The 16,140-nt window shown below is 37.6% G+C and overlaps 1 protein-coding gene across 6 annotated transcripts in view; it reads left to right on the plus strand.

Annotated features, from left to right (window-relative positions):
• Positions 1-16,140, plus strand: part of gpatch8 (G patch domain containing 8) — a 202,215-nt gene that overhangs the window by 167,266 nt on the left and 18,809 nt on the right. For all 6 annotated transcript variants that reach the window (XM_043675229.2, XM_087977892.1, XM_087977894.1 and 3 more), the window contains one exon: positions 12,375-12,518. In XM_043675229.2, coding sequence (XP_043531164.2) covers positions 12,375-12,518 — 144 coding nt within the window. The remainder of the gene's footprint in view (positions 1-12,374; positions 12,519-16,140) is intronic.

The following is a 16,140-nucleotide window of genomic DNA, read 5'->3' on the forward strand; positions in this document are numbered from 1 at the left end:
CTCATCAGTGAAATGATACGTTGTTAGTGGCAAGGTCTTTTTCTAGACATTTCGCCTTTGGTGGTTGCTTTTCTTATGCCTTCTTTGCTTTTGCACAGTTTGAGATTCATGTCCTTCCTGGCTCTAATATTGAAAACTCCAAGGAAGATCAGAATGACACCTGTTGCAACTTGACTAGGGTTTCATCAGGGCCTGTTAGAATTCCTCCATCCCTCAAGTGTAGGTGTGTATGTTTTGATAATAATATACTGATTCCTTGTTACCGCTGACTCTGCCTATCCCACAGGGAGTCACTGAGGTACCAGGTAACATCATATTTATTGCAAAGCCTGGCCTGGAGAGCTATCGGTCCCTTTTTACAAGGTTTTCCCACAAGAAAAGCTGTGTTTGCCACCTTGTTCTTTCAGCACTTTGTAAATCACGTAACATAGCAATGTCTGTGTTGAGACACTTAAGTTCCCAATCTGTGATGCTAGTGTGATTCTTAAGTCTGCCACAGGTGGGGTTTTGCATGAGGATCCTGATATTCCAGAGTCCAAATTTCATTTAAATGAGTGGAAGATGCCTACATATGAACGTTGTTTGTGAATGTTGGACAGTTATTGCATGCTGACTACTAATTTTTTTCAGAGAAAGGACCTGGTCCAGTGGCAGGACTTCCCAAGATAATCAGAGGTCAGGTTTTGTTATGAGACATTCTGTGCATGATTATATGCAGATGCATATTATTGTAATTTTTTTTACTATCAAATTAGTTGTACAGAAAACTATTGCAATGTATGCATAAAACATGTAAACCCATCATGAGCAGGAATAGGTAACTCTGCCATTCATTAAGGTCATGTGTGACCTAATTATTGCACAATCCCACCTGTTCCGATAACCCCTCAATCGTTGCTTACCAATCACTTATCAACACCTGCCTTAAAAATATTCAAGAATCCTGCTTGGAACATCTTTTGAGGAAGAGATTCATGATCCTCAATGAGAGAGAAATTTTCTTAATCTTTTGTCTTAACCAGATAACCCCTTTTAAAATGTAAACCTTAGTTCTAGATTCTCCCACAAGAGGAGGAAGCACCCTTCTACATACACCCTGTCGAGACCTCTCAGTTCCTTGTATGTTTCAATCAAGTCACCTTTTACTTTTCCAAAATCCAATGGTACATGTTAACCTGTCCAACCTTACCTTATAAGACAATTCTCCAGTAGTCCAGTCAATTTTCTCTGAACTATTATTAATGCATTTACATCCTTTCTTCAGAAGACCAGTACTGCCCATCAGTACTCCACATATAGTCTCACTGTGTATAATTAAATCATAACCTCCCTACATTTGTATTCATTTCCCTGTGTAATAAATTAAATTTCCTATTACTTGTTCCATCTACATAGGAACCTTTTGCCTCATGCATGCTAGGATATCTGAATCCCCTGCATCTCTGAGCTCTGGAGTTTCTCACCATCTGTGTGATATACTATTTTATTCTTTCTGCCAAAGTGAATCATTTCAAATTTTTTTCCACATTATACTCCATTTACCAATTTTTTGGCCACTAAACAAATCTGTATTCATTTTTACCCCTACTGAAGCACTGTAGGAAAAAAACAAGACAACTAAATGTAATGGCTACATGGGTTGCAGTTGTAATGAGTGCGAAGTCATATATTTCAAAGAACAGCACAAATAAATAGGATGCTGTGAGGTTACAGGGCATAGACCCATAAAGTTTATAAGTGCAAACTGAAAACACAAAAATAGCCATTAACCCTAAAGTGCCAAAAAAGATAAACCTCTAATGATGGAGGAGGTGCAGATTGGTGCACACAATCTTGTAAGACAGAAGACAGCTTAGTATTTAAAATGTAACTTCTCAAAGCTGCAAACTGAAACAGATTTTTTTTTTGTTGGTTCAGGGTGAAGGTGACGGGTGACAGGCAACTTGTATGTGTTCTGTTCTGTTCCCTCTGAAACTGAACGCAACTTCATGATTTTGGTCATGTATGAGTTAGAGCACAAATCCTGAAGTTAGAACGTCAACCAGCAGTTGCGGCAATACATAAGTATTTCAACATTCCCTGTTCCTACGTTGCAACTTGAAACTCCTTTAAAAAGTTGCACTTTATCCATTCTGGAGTAACTAAGTTATAAGTTGTAATGACTATCAGAATGGCTGTGAAAAAATAATTTCATGATCAAGTAAAATTAATTAAATTTCTAATCTCAGTTTTTAATTTTTAGAACTTATTGCAGAATCCTTTTACCTTTTATCCTCACCAATTGTATCACTTGCAGTTTTAAATCTATGTAAAAAATTGTGATTTTAATGCTTGTTTCCTGTTGATCATTGGAAATCATTTACTCTGGCTGCTTGAACACCCTAATGACATCATTGCTGATCCACAGTGTAACTATCTTGTAAAGAATGCTGCAGTCCGATGCAGTACTACTGCGCAGAGCCAGAGGTGAAATTCACTCCAGAGAAATTACTATACTTCTGTGAGATTTACTTCATGGTCAACGACCAGTGTCCTTGCTTTGCACTGACTGCAAAATCCAGGCCATCAGAGATTGATTGATGCTTTCCCTGCTCCCACTAAAACAAGTTTGTTTTCAGTTCTGTTGGTTATGCTTGCTATTAATTTTCTCTGTATTTGCTGTCTGATCAATGTATTTCTATACTTTCTGTCTGTCGTTAAGATTTCTTTTTCATTTGTGCTCTGTAAATAGATCTCATTTGAATTTGGCAGTAATGACTAAACAGCAGAAGCTTAAGTAATGGGCTTTTGTTGGTACAGACAATGTTGTCAGCCAGTTATTCAAATCAATTCTGAAAAATATATATTTAAAATGTTCAACTGGTAAAAAGTGACTTATCCAGAGACCCTTTACTGATAAATTAGTATCGGGATGATCTTTTCCGTTTTAAGGATGTCTATGTTACTTGAGACCAAAGTAATGTACTTTGCTTTGGGACATGATCAAAATAATTGAAAAACCGAATATTTTAAGAACGCTTGCATAGCCCTCAAACCCGGTCTATAAGTTGTGTTTTGAAATCCATATAAGAGTATGAAACTACATTACATGTCCACAAGTTCCCAGTAAAAAGGCAAACTTTAGGGCTTGTATGTTAAAGTGTAAGTGAACTTTTAATGACCTGATAAGTCATAGTTACTAATAAATAACCTCTTAAATACTGAAAATTTAATTTTATGAGAAGATCTGTATTTTTTTTTTGTCTGTTATAACCTTCTCTTAACTTGGTCTTTAATTCCACTTCTAATTTTCAATTTCTATACATGATTTTACCCAGACTTAGTATTCCACTAATTACTTATTGGTCTACATGCCCCATTGAGAATTCTTCATTTCGAATGACTGAAAAGGCACATAGTGGCTTATCCTACTCACAGGACATTCCTTGGTGAACAGCAAATGCTGTCCCTTTGGTGCTGGCCACAAAATCCCAGTGATTATTTTCATTATGCTAAAGAACCCAATGTTTACCCAATACCTTAGAATCTTAGAATCCCTACAGTGTGGAAACAGGTCCTTCGGCCCAACACGTCCACACTGACCCTCCGAAAAGTAACCCACCCAGACCCATTCACCTACCCTATTATCCTATATTTACCCCTGACTAACGCACCTAACCTACGCATCCCTGAACACTGTGGACAACTTAGCATTGCCAGTTCATGTAACCTGCAAATATTTGGACTGTGGGAGGAAACCGGAGTACCCAGAGGAAACCACGCATATATGGGGAGAATGTGCAAACTGCACACAGTCGCCTGAGGCTGGAATTGACCCCAGGTCCCTGGTACTGTGTCTTCATGATGATGAAGTTATTTACAGAATTTGAGTAATCTTTCTGTCCGCTTCATGATGGATGAAGTTGACCTTCCTAAGAAAGTATTGAGCTGTAAGCATTACTGAGACCTGTGCTGATATGCAATATTGTTCATCTGGTTAAACCATAATAGTACTACTTCATTGAACCTCCTGGCTCCTGAGTAGGTATGGTGCGGATGAGCAGAAATTGTACATTTGGGCAAGTTTTCAATAGCTTGCTTTAAAGTTTCATAAACGTGGCATATTAGGCACCTCACAGCAAAGATAAACTAGCCAGTTCATCTTGGCCTCGTCATCAGTTGGTTTATCTTAGTGTTTGTGGTGAGAGGGAGTCATGAACCAGTGCTTCCATTCCTGAATACTCTGTTGCTAGACTCAGCATCTGTTGTATGATGAGTACAGAGCAGCATTGTTTCAAGCAATCTGCAAACACTTATTTTCTAGATTTAGCCAGTAATTTGGACAACCTACAATGTTCCATCTCGGTTGGTAGAGCAATTAGAAGTTCCAGTGCAGCTCAAATGCAAGTCACTCCTTCAGTTAAAAGTGTGCATATGACTGCACAAAAAGATTTAAAATGCGATGTGCTTACATGAAAAGGTTGTCAATTCCAGAAAATAATTAGTGGGAATGTTGATCAAAGGCTGGCATCTTTGAGTTTATATTGATCAGGTTGTTTTTACCATAATTTATGTAAATATACGTGCAACAGTGGAATACAAGAATTGCAAAAGTTTAAATGTAAAATCAATTTTAGTTAGAAATTGAACAATTAGACCTTACACACAAGCTGCACTGCATTGCACATTGTTTATCCTCAAAAGTGTCATCGATGCTTTTTCTCAATTTAACATGCCCCATGAATTTAATTTTGTTTCATACTCTTTTTTAAGATTAGATTAGATTACATTACAGTGTGGAAACAGGCCCTTCGGCCCAACAAGTCCACACCGACCCGCCGAAGCGCAACCCACCCATACCCCTACATTTACCCCTTACCTAACACTACGGACAATTTAGCATGGCCAATTCACCTGGTCTGCACATCTTTGGACTATGGGAGGAAACCGGAGCACCCGGAGGAAACCCACGCAGACACGGGGAGAACATGCAAACTCCACACAGTCAGTCGCCTGAGGCGGGAATTGAACCCGGGTCTCTGGCGCTGTGAGGCAGCAGTGCTAACCACTGTGCCACCATGCCGCCCACTTGTACTTTTATAAATCAACAGATATCCGTCAATGTGTTACTAAGTGCTGTATAGCGAGCTCTGGATAATAAGCTCCGTTTGGAAGATGCAAGAGGTCATGACACGATAGTATCATGATGAGTACATTCTGAATGTAAATCAACACAAAATTAATGAGCACAAGTTTTTTTTTCTCCTGAATTTAATGTCTTATTCCCAAGGTGTCTGCTTATTGTTTAGTTGACTGTGCTCGTCAAGGTGCACTATGAAAGGATTGTCCCTTGAATGAGCTTGAAAGGTCAAGAACTAACCGAGAAGTGATATTTAATTTAATATGCGCAAAATAATATTATTGATCTTAAAATGTTTAAGTTTGCCATAGAAAGATGCATTAGATCTTGTTGTAGACTGGACCTGCAATTCAATATTCCTCTCTTTTGAGATGAAGGGATTATTACTTCTGCAATTACTTTGCTTTCTTTAAAATGTTGTGCCTGAAGCAGGGTGATAGGAATAGGAGTAGGCTATTCAGCCCATCATACCAGCCCCATCATTCTCGATCATGATTGGTCTTCCTTTAATGTTATTAATCTCTAGAAACCTATTGATTTTTGTCTTAAACTCATGCAATTATTTAATTTTTCACTGCCTTTGTAGGTTAGAAATAAAAGGTTTGTAGGTTTCAATAATATCATTACATCAATAAGATTTCAATAAGGGCAGCACGGTGGCGCAGTGGTTAGCATTGCTGCCTCACAGTTCCAGAGACGCAGGTTCGATTCCAGGCTCGGGTGACTGTCTGCGTGGAGTTTGCACATTCTCCCAGTGTCTGCGTGGGTTTCTGCTAGGTGCTCCGGTGTCTTCCTATAGTCCAAGGATGGGTGCAGGTTAGGTTTATTGACCATGCTAAATTGTCCATAGTATGCATGCTAGGTGGGTTAGCCATGGGGAATGCAGAGTTACAGGGGTAGGGTTAGGTCTAGGTGGGATGCGCTTCTAAAGGTCGGTGTGGACTTGATGAGCCAAATAGTCTGCTTCCACACTGTAGGGATTCTATAATCCCTGATTATTCAAAACTATGCAAAGTAGAAACCTAGTTTCCTCCATCTTTCTCCAGGACAGAATTAATCTGGTAAACCTCAGTTGCACAGCCTGTATGGCAATCTTATCCTGCTTTTGTTAAGGAAAACAAAATGACACGTAATCTTCCAGGTCTCCTCAAAGCTCAAAATAACTACAGCAAGGCATCTTTATGTCTTGGAGTCCAATGTCTTGACATGAATGCCAACATAGCATTTGCCTTTCTAATTGCTAAATGCATTTGCATGCTAGCTTTTGTTGAGTCATGAGGACACCCAGGTGCCTCTGGTTACCTGAATCCACTTGCTCACCATTTAGGAAATATTCTGCCTTTTCTTTTCTACTATATGAATAACTTGACATTTACTTGCATTCTATTTCACTTGATATGCTCTAGCCTTTTCACTTGGTCTGTCCAATTCCTCTTGAAGCTTCCTTGTACCCTGCTCACAACTTATGTTCCCACCCAGTTTGGTGTTGTCAGTAAATATTTCAATGGGTTCATACATCCACATAATTTATACAGATTGTGAACAGTTGCGAACCCAGCTTCGGCCTTATCACAGAGGACTGCAGCACTGTTATGTGCTTCTCTTGGACAACCAAGCAGTCACACGTTCCTTATCTGCCTGCACACCCCATGCTGCAATGATAAATGTGCTAGCTGTGTGTGACTCTGACCTGGAAAGGTACAACAAAGAGTCCAGCTGCCCACTTGAATTTTGAAACCCTCAATAGGGTTAAGCTTAGCTCAAGTTAGTATAGATAGTGACACGTCCTTCAGATGTGTTCATCTTGGACAAGTAATGCATCCATGACGTTCCAAATTCCATGGTCAAGCTACCCTGCCATATTTTCACTGTACTGACTATTTATTCCAAATAGAACAGCTTACCAGTTACACGGCATCAGCTCTTTCCACTGCGCCAAAGTAGAAGTCAAATGCTGAATGGTGAAAAAATTAAATAAGGGGAAACTAAGCAAAACTCTCACCCATTCCATTGAAATCTGCACTCTACTTGCAAGCTGTAAGGAGACCTCTATGTTTATACTCTTTTGGAACTACAGTGCAAGAAGGGACCAACTCATTTTAATGAATTCACAAATCATCTACTCGCTAGTGGAGCTTGTTAACTCTGCCTGCAGTTAAAAGAAGCTTCCTTTACTTTCTTATCTTGGTTTAGTTCTTAGTACAGTTCTCTACAGATTGCACTTCGAAATATATTATCACTTAACCACCACTCTGCATGATTGATGGTTAAATGACTTGAAACTTTGAGGTGATTTAAAATGATAATGTGTTAACTTGCTTTTTGCAGGTTTCCACTGATTTGTGCAAATTTGAGTTGAATTTGGCCATATCTTTGAGATTAAATAAATGCTTAGGTATTTATCAACATTGACAAAATGGGCTAAACTTCAGGTCCAACTTGCCAGTTGTGCCCATAGGGAAAATTTGAGTTCATTGTTAATTGTAATATTACTTGATGTTGCATTGCACTTCTTTATAAAGTTTGTTGAAATTAGTGATTGCTTGTCAAATTGTATTTCATAGAGTTCATTACCTCTTGAATTTGAATTCCTCTTGGTGAATATGTAAAATTTTAAAATGCATTTGCTTTACGTTTTGCTTAAGCATTTTGATGTAGCAGTCACTTTTACGTACATAATCCTGATTACTTTGCAGATAAATCAGTTCGGTTTTTATTATCATCCCAAAATGCAACTAGAGTAATGCAACAATTTACTTAAACGGATCTTTCTGATGAGTTTATGAATTTCAGTATCCCTATAATGACTAGAGAAGCTCTTTGATAAATCTGTAATAATTTCGGTATATTCACATATACATAGTCTTTGCAGAATTAAATGTGATTATACTTGCTTCTCAGTAAGTTGATTTATGATTTAGCAATGGGAATTGGTCAGACTTGTCTCTTAGTATGCAGTAAAGAAATTTCAAATCAAAAACCTAGTTATGACTTAGTTCAACTAAATAGATGTGTGTGTACATACTAGAATACACAATCCTTATAGCTCCACCTGCAATGTTAATCTAATATTGTAAAAATAACAGCGGTCAATTCCTGTGAGCTCTGAAATAAAAAAAATCATAATTTTTCCTAATAATGAACAATACAAAATAAACAATTTTTCATAATAATAAACAAATCTAACTTATTTCCTAATAATAAACATAACATCAGAAAAAGTGATGAGCATGTCCTGGGCAAATAACCTTGGAGAGAATCTTGTGTGAATGATGAGGGTTTTGGCTGCTCGTGGAAAACTGGCAGGAGCATTGCCTCTTTCAGGAAATGTTCACTGTATTTTTCTTTGCTCAGGCAATGCACATGCCACCATTCTCCCACCTGCTAAACACACAGGCTCTAGGTATAGGAGTGAATAGTTACACCTGCCAATAGCTGCTCATCACCTCTATTGGACAACAGCACCATTCACTCTCTAAGTCTCTTCCTTTTGGCTCATTACCCTCATCCTCAAAAATCTTTTTGACCAACCTTTCTGACCATCTCTGATATCCTTTAAAGTATGTTTTAATACCTCTGTTCAGTATAAAGCATTTTACAATATGAAAAGTGATTACAAGGTATACATGTCTATTTACAGAAAAGTCCATTCCAGCAATGTGGAAAATTCTAAGCTATGTTAATGCCAAAGGGGAGTTGAGGTATGAATTGTAATAATGGACTAGGATTGGTGTGTGTTTTAAAAAGGGCCAATTTTATGTCCAGACAGCAGTTTGGGTAAAGCTTCCTCATTTTTTTAAAGTCATAAAATAAATCAGCAAATCTTTTTTGGAAGCCCAGCAGCAATTAATTTGTTCTGGTAGTGATTGCCTAATCACAATTGAGGAGAAAGTGAGGTCTGCAGATGCTGAAGAAGGGCTTATGCCCGAAACATCGATTCACCTGTTCCCTGGATGCTGCCTGACCTGCTGCGCTTTTCCAGTAATCGCAATTGAGAATTGGAGTTCTCTGCCCCATGATACCTGACTTATGTGAATGTTGCAGGAAATGGAAATGGTCTCAAGTGTTAGTTGTATACTAAAATAAGACTGGTGGATTGATAGGTAGATTCTGCAGTCAAGATTGAATAGTTATCAGGTTCCTCTTGAAGTATTGATATTATGATTATATTTCCTTACTAAATTGAAGAATTAATATAGTCCTACTTCTGGCACCATAATATTTTCCAGTGAAGTGCCTACTAAGAGTACCTGGTTCATATATTTGTAAGTTAGCAATTTGAAGGTATAATTAACAAAATGTTGAGTACTTTGTTGTTATCAATCATTCCAAAAATCCATTCACAAATTTTATCCCAGGAATTGGTGCTGTCACCTTTACCAACTTCTTCCAAATCCTCTTACATAGTCTTGCTTTTTGGGTGTGGTATTGAACCGGGTGCACCTCTGAGATAAAGTGTAATTTCTTTTCGATTGGCACTGTTTTGATTCAGGTTCTGAGAGCTAGGTATGTGTCAACTAGGTCTTTCAGGTGTATGGGGATATGCATGTTTGGACTACGTAATAAGTCTGCACATTTTTCCAACTGACAGATTTAGAGACCGGTTTTCATGTTTTCAGTTTGTCTGAGACGAGTGCTTTCCTTTAGCAGGACATAGCTCAGACTGGATCTGTTTACGAAAGGACTGCTTGAATCAAATTTACAGTCAATACTAGGAACCAGACTGGCTCCAAAGCATCGATCTCTTGCTTCACTTCAGCAGAATGTACTTAACTTTTGTTTCACTCAGCTGATAGATTTCTTGCAGACTCCACAAAAGAACGCTTGCAATGCAATTTAAAATAAAAGGACTTTTTTGGAGCAGGAAATTTATAGAAGACACCTTGAGAGTGATTACTTGTTAATGAAGTTTATCTTCAGTTGATGTTGTTTTTAACCTGGGAATTTAATTGGTACAGTACTAATACAGAGTTTGTGTGTTACTTTAGGCTTTGGTTCCATGCAGCAGTTTGTGCTGTCGTTGCACTTCCTGCTACTGAATGTTTTTCTGAAAAATGAATTGCCTGGTACTGCATAATTTGTAACAGCTATTCCACCTCAAAACAAGTTTTGTGATGTGCAAACTCAAGATACGATTTGAGTACTCATGCAAGTTTCCCATTCACATATTTCCTAATCTCTGCTTGATTCTGAAAAGGAAGATGATCATTGAATGAATCATTAAAACTGTACTTCTCATTGTGAACACTCCAATTATCTATACCAGATGTGGAACATCTGGAATAAGCATGTTTTTGTCATGGTTTCAGCACACAACATGATGTAACTTCAAGCAATAGTAAGTGTTTGATAGCTTAAAAATAATTTGAACACTTAAATTCTGTAGGGGTGATCTACTACTATGACTGTCTGGAAAGTAAAAAAACTTCATAACAATCCAATAGAATTGCATTAATTGCAACATATTTTCAAATTTACTTTATTATATTCATTGCTTTCAACCCATGTTGTGCTGCATAAAATAGCGTTTATGTTTATTATTTGTTGTAGTGTCTTTCTGACCTGATGATATGAGAAGTCTGATGTGTTAGAAAATGTAGTACAGTTGGTTCTGGTATAATGCTCTAGTTCTGTTCTCGCATGTTATAAGAAAATCGCATAGTAGCAGCACCATTTAAACTAATGGGGCCAGAATAGAGACAATAGATAATAGGTGCAGGAGTAGGTCATTCTGCCCTTCAAGCCTGCACCACCATTCAATATGATCATGACTGATCATCCTTATAATCACGCTTTAGAAGCAGTGTCCCCAATTTATCAGTCATGTTATAGCAAATTCGCATTAACAAAATGCGTGTTACAGCGGAACAACCTTTAATATACTTTGCTAATTCTCAGCACACTCCTTGCAGGCCTTTCCCAAGGCATTACTAAATCTTTTCAATGCTCAGATCTTTCTCATTTTCAAATATTTATTTCAGAATTCTTTATGACAAGAATAATGCAGATTTAATCAAAGAGCTGGGCATTTACTTTATTGAAATTTGGTTGGAAATTTAGTTTTTTGCTCCTGATTTCAAGAAATCTCATGAAACAGCTTTTTAATAAAAATAAATCACTGACAAGGTTAAAGATTTCAAATGAAAATGGCTGAATTCTTCCTAATACAATTCATTTTAGAGTTGCCATTCAGCTGAGATGTACTAATAAATCTGTCACAGATCAAGATAGTTCAACTTGACAACGCTGCAAATATTGTTAGGATGAATCTGCTATCATTTTGGGGATGCTTGTAGTCTTTTATCATTCTTGAGTGATTGACTTCACTATCAGAACCATTTTTTTAAAAAAAACTGTAATTTGGCATTTTACTGAAAGCAAGCTGATTTATTTTTATTGTATATAAACAATTTGGTGCATCATGAATTAGCTGAATGAAGATCTTTTACAATTTTTAAATGGTTCTGAATTGACAAGAAACAGAAAATGCAGTGAAACAATATAAAATTATTTAAATTTTATTGCGTCCTACACTCTGTCGTAGTTGTTGTGCCATTATGGAATCTATTTATTTTCAGCAAACTGTTTAAGAGCCCATTTGTTGTACAAGTTTGATCTGAAGAAATTGGGTTCAAAGCAAACATGAACAAATCATATCCAAGTCTTGCATACTTTCGTTCTACTGATTGTAAGGACCTTACATAATATATATTTGAACATTCTTGGTCAATTTTTCAGTATCTGCAGGTTCTTGATACAAAGCTACTCAGTTCAAAACAAATTGGCATTGATTTGCTCTTTTGCAAGGGTGGCTCTTAGACAGAAAAACACTTTTTTTTTTGTTTTTATGAAGGTTTGGCTACATTATGGCAGGGAAATAAACCTTTTATTGTTTCTCGAGATAGTTTGCTTGATCTGAGGATGTTGGCTCCCCACTGTTTACAAAATAATTTGCACTTTGCTTGGGTTGTTATAAAATGCAACATGTTCTACATCTGGAACACAAACATTCGTGAAGGATTAATCATTTTAGTAGGTTTTCAAAAGCATGTTACAACTAAAATTAAACCTTGACTCATTGAAACTCAAAGATTTATTATTTCAAAACCCAAAGTTATCTTTATAAAATATTAAATGTTTGACAGGTGTGCTGACAAGACCGAGCACTATGTAACTGTTGAAGAAATGTAATTGAAATTTGTCTATCATTTTCAAAATTTAACATATTGGTATTTTTTTCATTGTCTTCTCATAGGATTATGCAGAAAAAGAAAAAGCAATTGCAAAAGCTTTAGAAGACCTGAGAGCAAATTTTTACTGTGAATTGTGTGATAAGCAGTATCAAAAACATCACGAGTTTGACAACCACATAAATTCCTACGACCATGCTCATAAGCAGGTGAGTTACTACTGATATTAGAATGGACATTCTGAAATCCATTACTTTGGCAAAATAGGAAAAGTTAATACTTGTATTATTTTTCAAAGAAATCTTATGCTTCATGATTTTATTTTGCACAAATTGAGCCACGGGTGAGAATTTATTGGGAAAACACCTATTCAGATTTGAATTACACACATTCCTAATTTTGGCAAAAAAACTAACTCTAATACCAGGTCCTTCGCTATTCATTTTTGCCAATGGCACTTCCCATTTTCATTCACGTAGCTTGAGGTAAAGACTTCTGTGGTTGTCAGAACAGGGTGGCTTGTGCTGAGCAGACAATAAATTTATTCCTTGAATTTTTAAAAGATGGTCAAGATTCGTACAATTTAGACTTTTATTCAGGGACTTTACCATACCCAGCAGGAAATCTAACTTTCATGAGATGGCATGCTGTTGGTAAACAGTAGAACCATTGGCAATCTTTGAAAATGCAAGCACCTTTTCCATTATGTGTTTGCTTTGTATTACACAGCACAATTAACTACCAGATAGGTTTATTTGCAGTTAAATAAGCAAATATTAATAGTGAGGTATTGTATATTGGGAAGGCCAATTTTGTTACTTTCCACGACATTGGCAGTGGTGGTGGCTGGGAATTATCCAGTGTAGAAGGTTGATAACATATTGGGATGTCAGGCTTTGACCCATTAGTGTCCACACAATTTTTTTTATTTATTCATGGGATATGAGCATCACTGGCTGGTCCAGCATTTCTTGCCCATCCCTAGTTGTCCTTTAGAAGGTAGTGGTGAGCTATCTTCGAGAACCATTGCAGTCCACATGCTGTAGGTAGACCAGTAATGCCATTAGAGATGGAGTTGCAGGATTTTGACCAAGCAACACTGAAGGCACAATGATATATTTCCAAGTCAGGGTAGTGAGTGGCTTGGAGGGGAACCTGCAGGTGGTGGTGTTTCTATGTATCTGATTCCCTTTGTCCTTCTGGATGGTGGTAGTCATGAATTTGGAAAGTATTGTCTAAGGAATATTTTTAAATTTTGCAGTGAATTTCATAGACACTACACACTGCTGCTTCTGTGCATTGGTGGTGGAGTGAGTGTATATTTGTGGATATGATGCCAGTCAAGTGGACTGTTTGTCATAGAGTCATAGAGATGTACAGCATGGAAACAGACCCTTCGGTCCAACCCGTCCATGCCGACCAGATATCCCAACCCAATCTAGTCCAACCTGCCAGCACCCGGCCCGTAAGCCTCCAAATCCTTCCTATTCATATACCCATCCAAATGCCTCTTAAATGTTGCAAAAATACCAGCCTCCACCACTTCCGCTGGCAGCTCATTCCATAGGTCTCTTTTATATCTTTCCCCTCTCACCCTAAACCTGCCCCCAGGGAAAATACTTTGCCTATTTACCCTATCCATGCCCCTCATAATTTTGTAAACCTCTATAAGGTCACCCCTCAGCCTCCGACTCTCCAGGGAAAACAGCCCCAGCCTGTTCAGCCTCTCCCTATAGCTCAAATCCTCCAACCCTGGTAACATCCTTGTAAATCTTTTCTGAACCGCAATCACTGGCGAACATCCCCATTTCTGACCTTATGATGGAGGGAAGGTCCTTGATGAAGCAGCTGAAGATGGTTGGACCAGGGATATGATTCTGAAGAATTCCTCCAGAGATGTCCTGGAACTGAGATAACTGACATCCATCAACCATTTTCCTTTGTGCATTGCATTCACTTACATCCCCTCAGAAAAGGTGGATTGGCAAATTCAATGTGGTTTTATTATTTATTATTTGGAATGAAACATGGATTTGGGGTTTTAAACAGGTTGCCCAGGTTTTGGAGGTGACTTTCATGACTTTGGAAAGTTATATGTCTGATTTCTAATTTAGAGCGATGATCTATCAGACCAGTGCCACTAATGATGCTTTATTATGAACCTCACATGACAGCTAATCTCTGTCAAGCACCTATTTTCATTTTCACTGGGGATTTTATAGGTTTTTGAAAGCTTGTTTTTGCATTATTATTGGTGTTCTCTTTTTCTTATAAAAAAAAAGTCATTTCTGGAAATTGTTTTCTGGAGCATGGGAACTGTCCTTTGTCATTGCACATGCCACTCTGTATCTGTTGATGGAAATGCACCTCTAGGCACATGCCAACTTTCCAGGGAGCTGGTTGTTTCTTTAACAGCATCCTGAGAGTCATAAATCAATTCCTACAACCAAGACTAGAGATTCAAAATCAAGACCTTGAAATAGGTGTCTCCATTCTCTAAAATTAAGAGAATTCTTTATTCAACAACTAGACTAACTCCTCACTAGAATAACTGAACCAAATGATTCAAGACATGGCTGAAAAGGAATTTAGTGTGTACAGTTCACCATCTATTATATAAATCCATGGTAACAAGTGAGTTTTTGCCAAATCTTTGTTGTAAAGATTAGCCTGGTTCAATGAAGTGGACCCTTACCCTGTGGGTGAACAACATTTATAATGTAATGCTAATTTCTTTAATACCACATTAAGATTTAGCTGTATGTGTTCTGCAAATGAAATTCATGCTTACACTGAATTCTAGAGAATAATACCATGACCAACACTAACGGTGTATTTTAAACATTAGTATTGATACTCAAAATGAATAGTAAAAGCAACGTTATAATTTGATACTGAAAGACAAGAATATTTGCTGCATTTTTGGAGATGGAGTCATGAATTGAAAATACTGAAATTAAGTTATACTTGAACATTCAAATTCAACTGTCTCGAAAAGTTTAAATGATGGAGAAAAGAATCTCACCAGTTTTATGATCCAGGAATGGGTTAAAGCACACTTTTATTTGCTATAGGATATTGCTGCACCAACTTCACTTTACCTGACTATCAGAGTTTAATACCACCATACCACAATTTAAAATATTGCAATTTCCATGCAATTAATTCAGGTGTGTCAATTCAGACTTTCCCTCATGACAAATTGCAGTTTTGCAACTATATCACGATGGGATTAATTCAATAGAATCATAGAGATATACAGCACGGAAACAGACCCTTTGGTCCAACTCATCTATGCCGACCAGATATCCCAACCCAATCTAGTCCCACCTGCCAGCATGCAGCCCATATCCCTCCACACCCTTCCTATTCATATACCCATCCAGATGCCTTTTAAATGTTGCAATTTTACTTGCCTCCACCACTTCCTCTGGCAGCCTATTCCGCGCATGCACGCGCACACGCACACCTCTGCATGAAAAAGTTGCTTCTTGGGTTGCTTTTATATCTTTGACATTCTAAACACCAAGGTCGCATTATGACCACAGAGGCAAAACAGAAGTTCATCTGTTTTTGGCTCAGAAAACCACTCTAATGAGAAACTGATCACAGATTTTCATTGGGATGAATTCATAATTAGAATGAAGACTAGTTTCCTTTTCAGTTTGAGCCATTGGGATAAGAATAGAGGTAGATTAGATGAGGTTTAGACTCACCTAAACACACCCTGACAGCCATCAGTGAGGATGCTGATTGTTCTGAGGGAGAGATGTGTTGATTATGCTAAGCTTTCCATTTTACTGTTGAAGTATCACCCAGGACCTAGATGTA

The sequence above is a fragment of the Chiloscyllium plagiosum genome, unplaced genomic scaffold (genome assembly GCF_037043375.1).
Source record: "Chiloscyllium plagiosum isolate Xiang-an unplaced genomic scaffold, Cpla_swu_hap1 HiC_scaffold_32, whole genome shotgun sequence".
NCBI lineage: Eukaryota > Metazoa > Chordata > Chondrichthyes > Orectolobiformes > Hemiscylliidae > Chiloscyllium > Chiloscyllium plagiosum.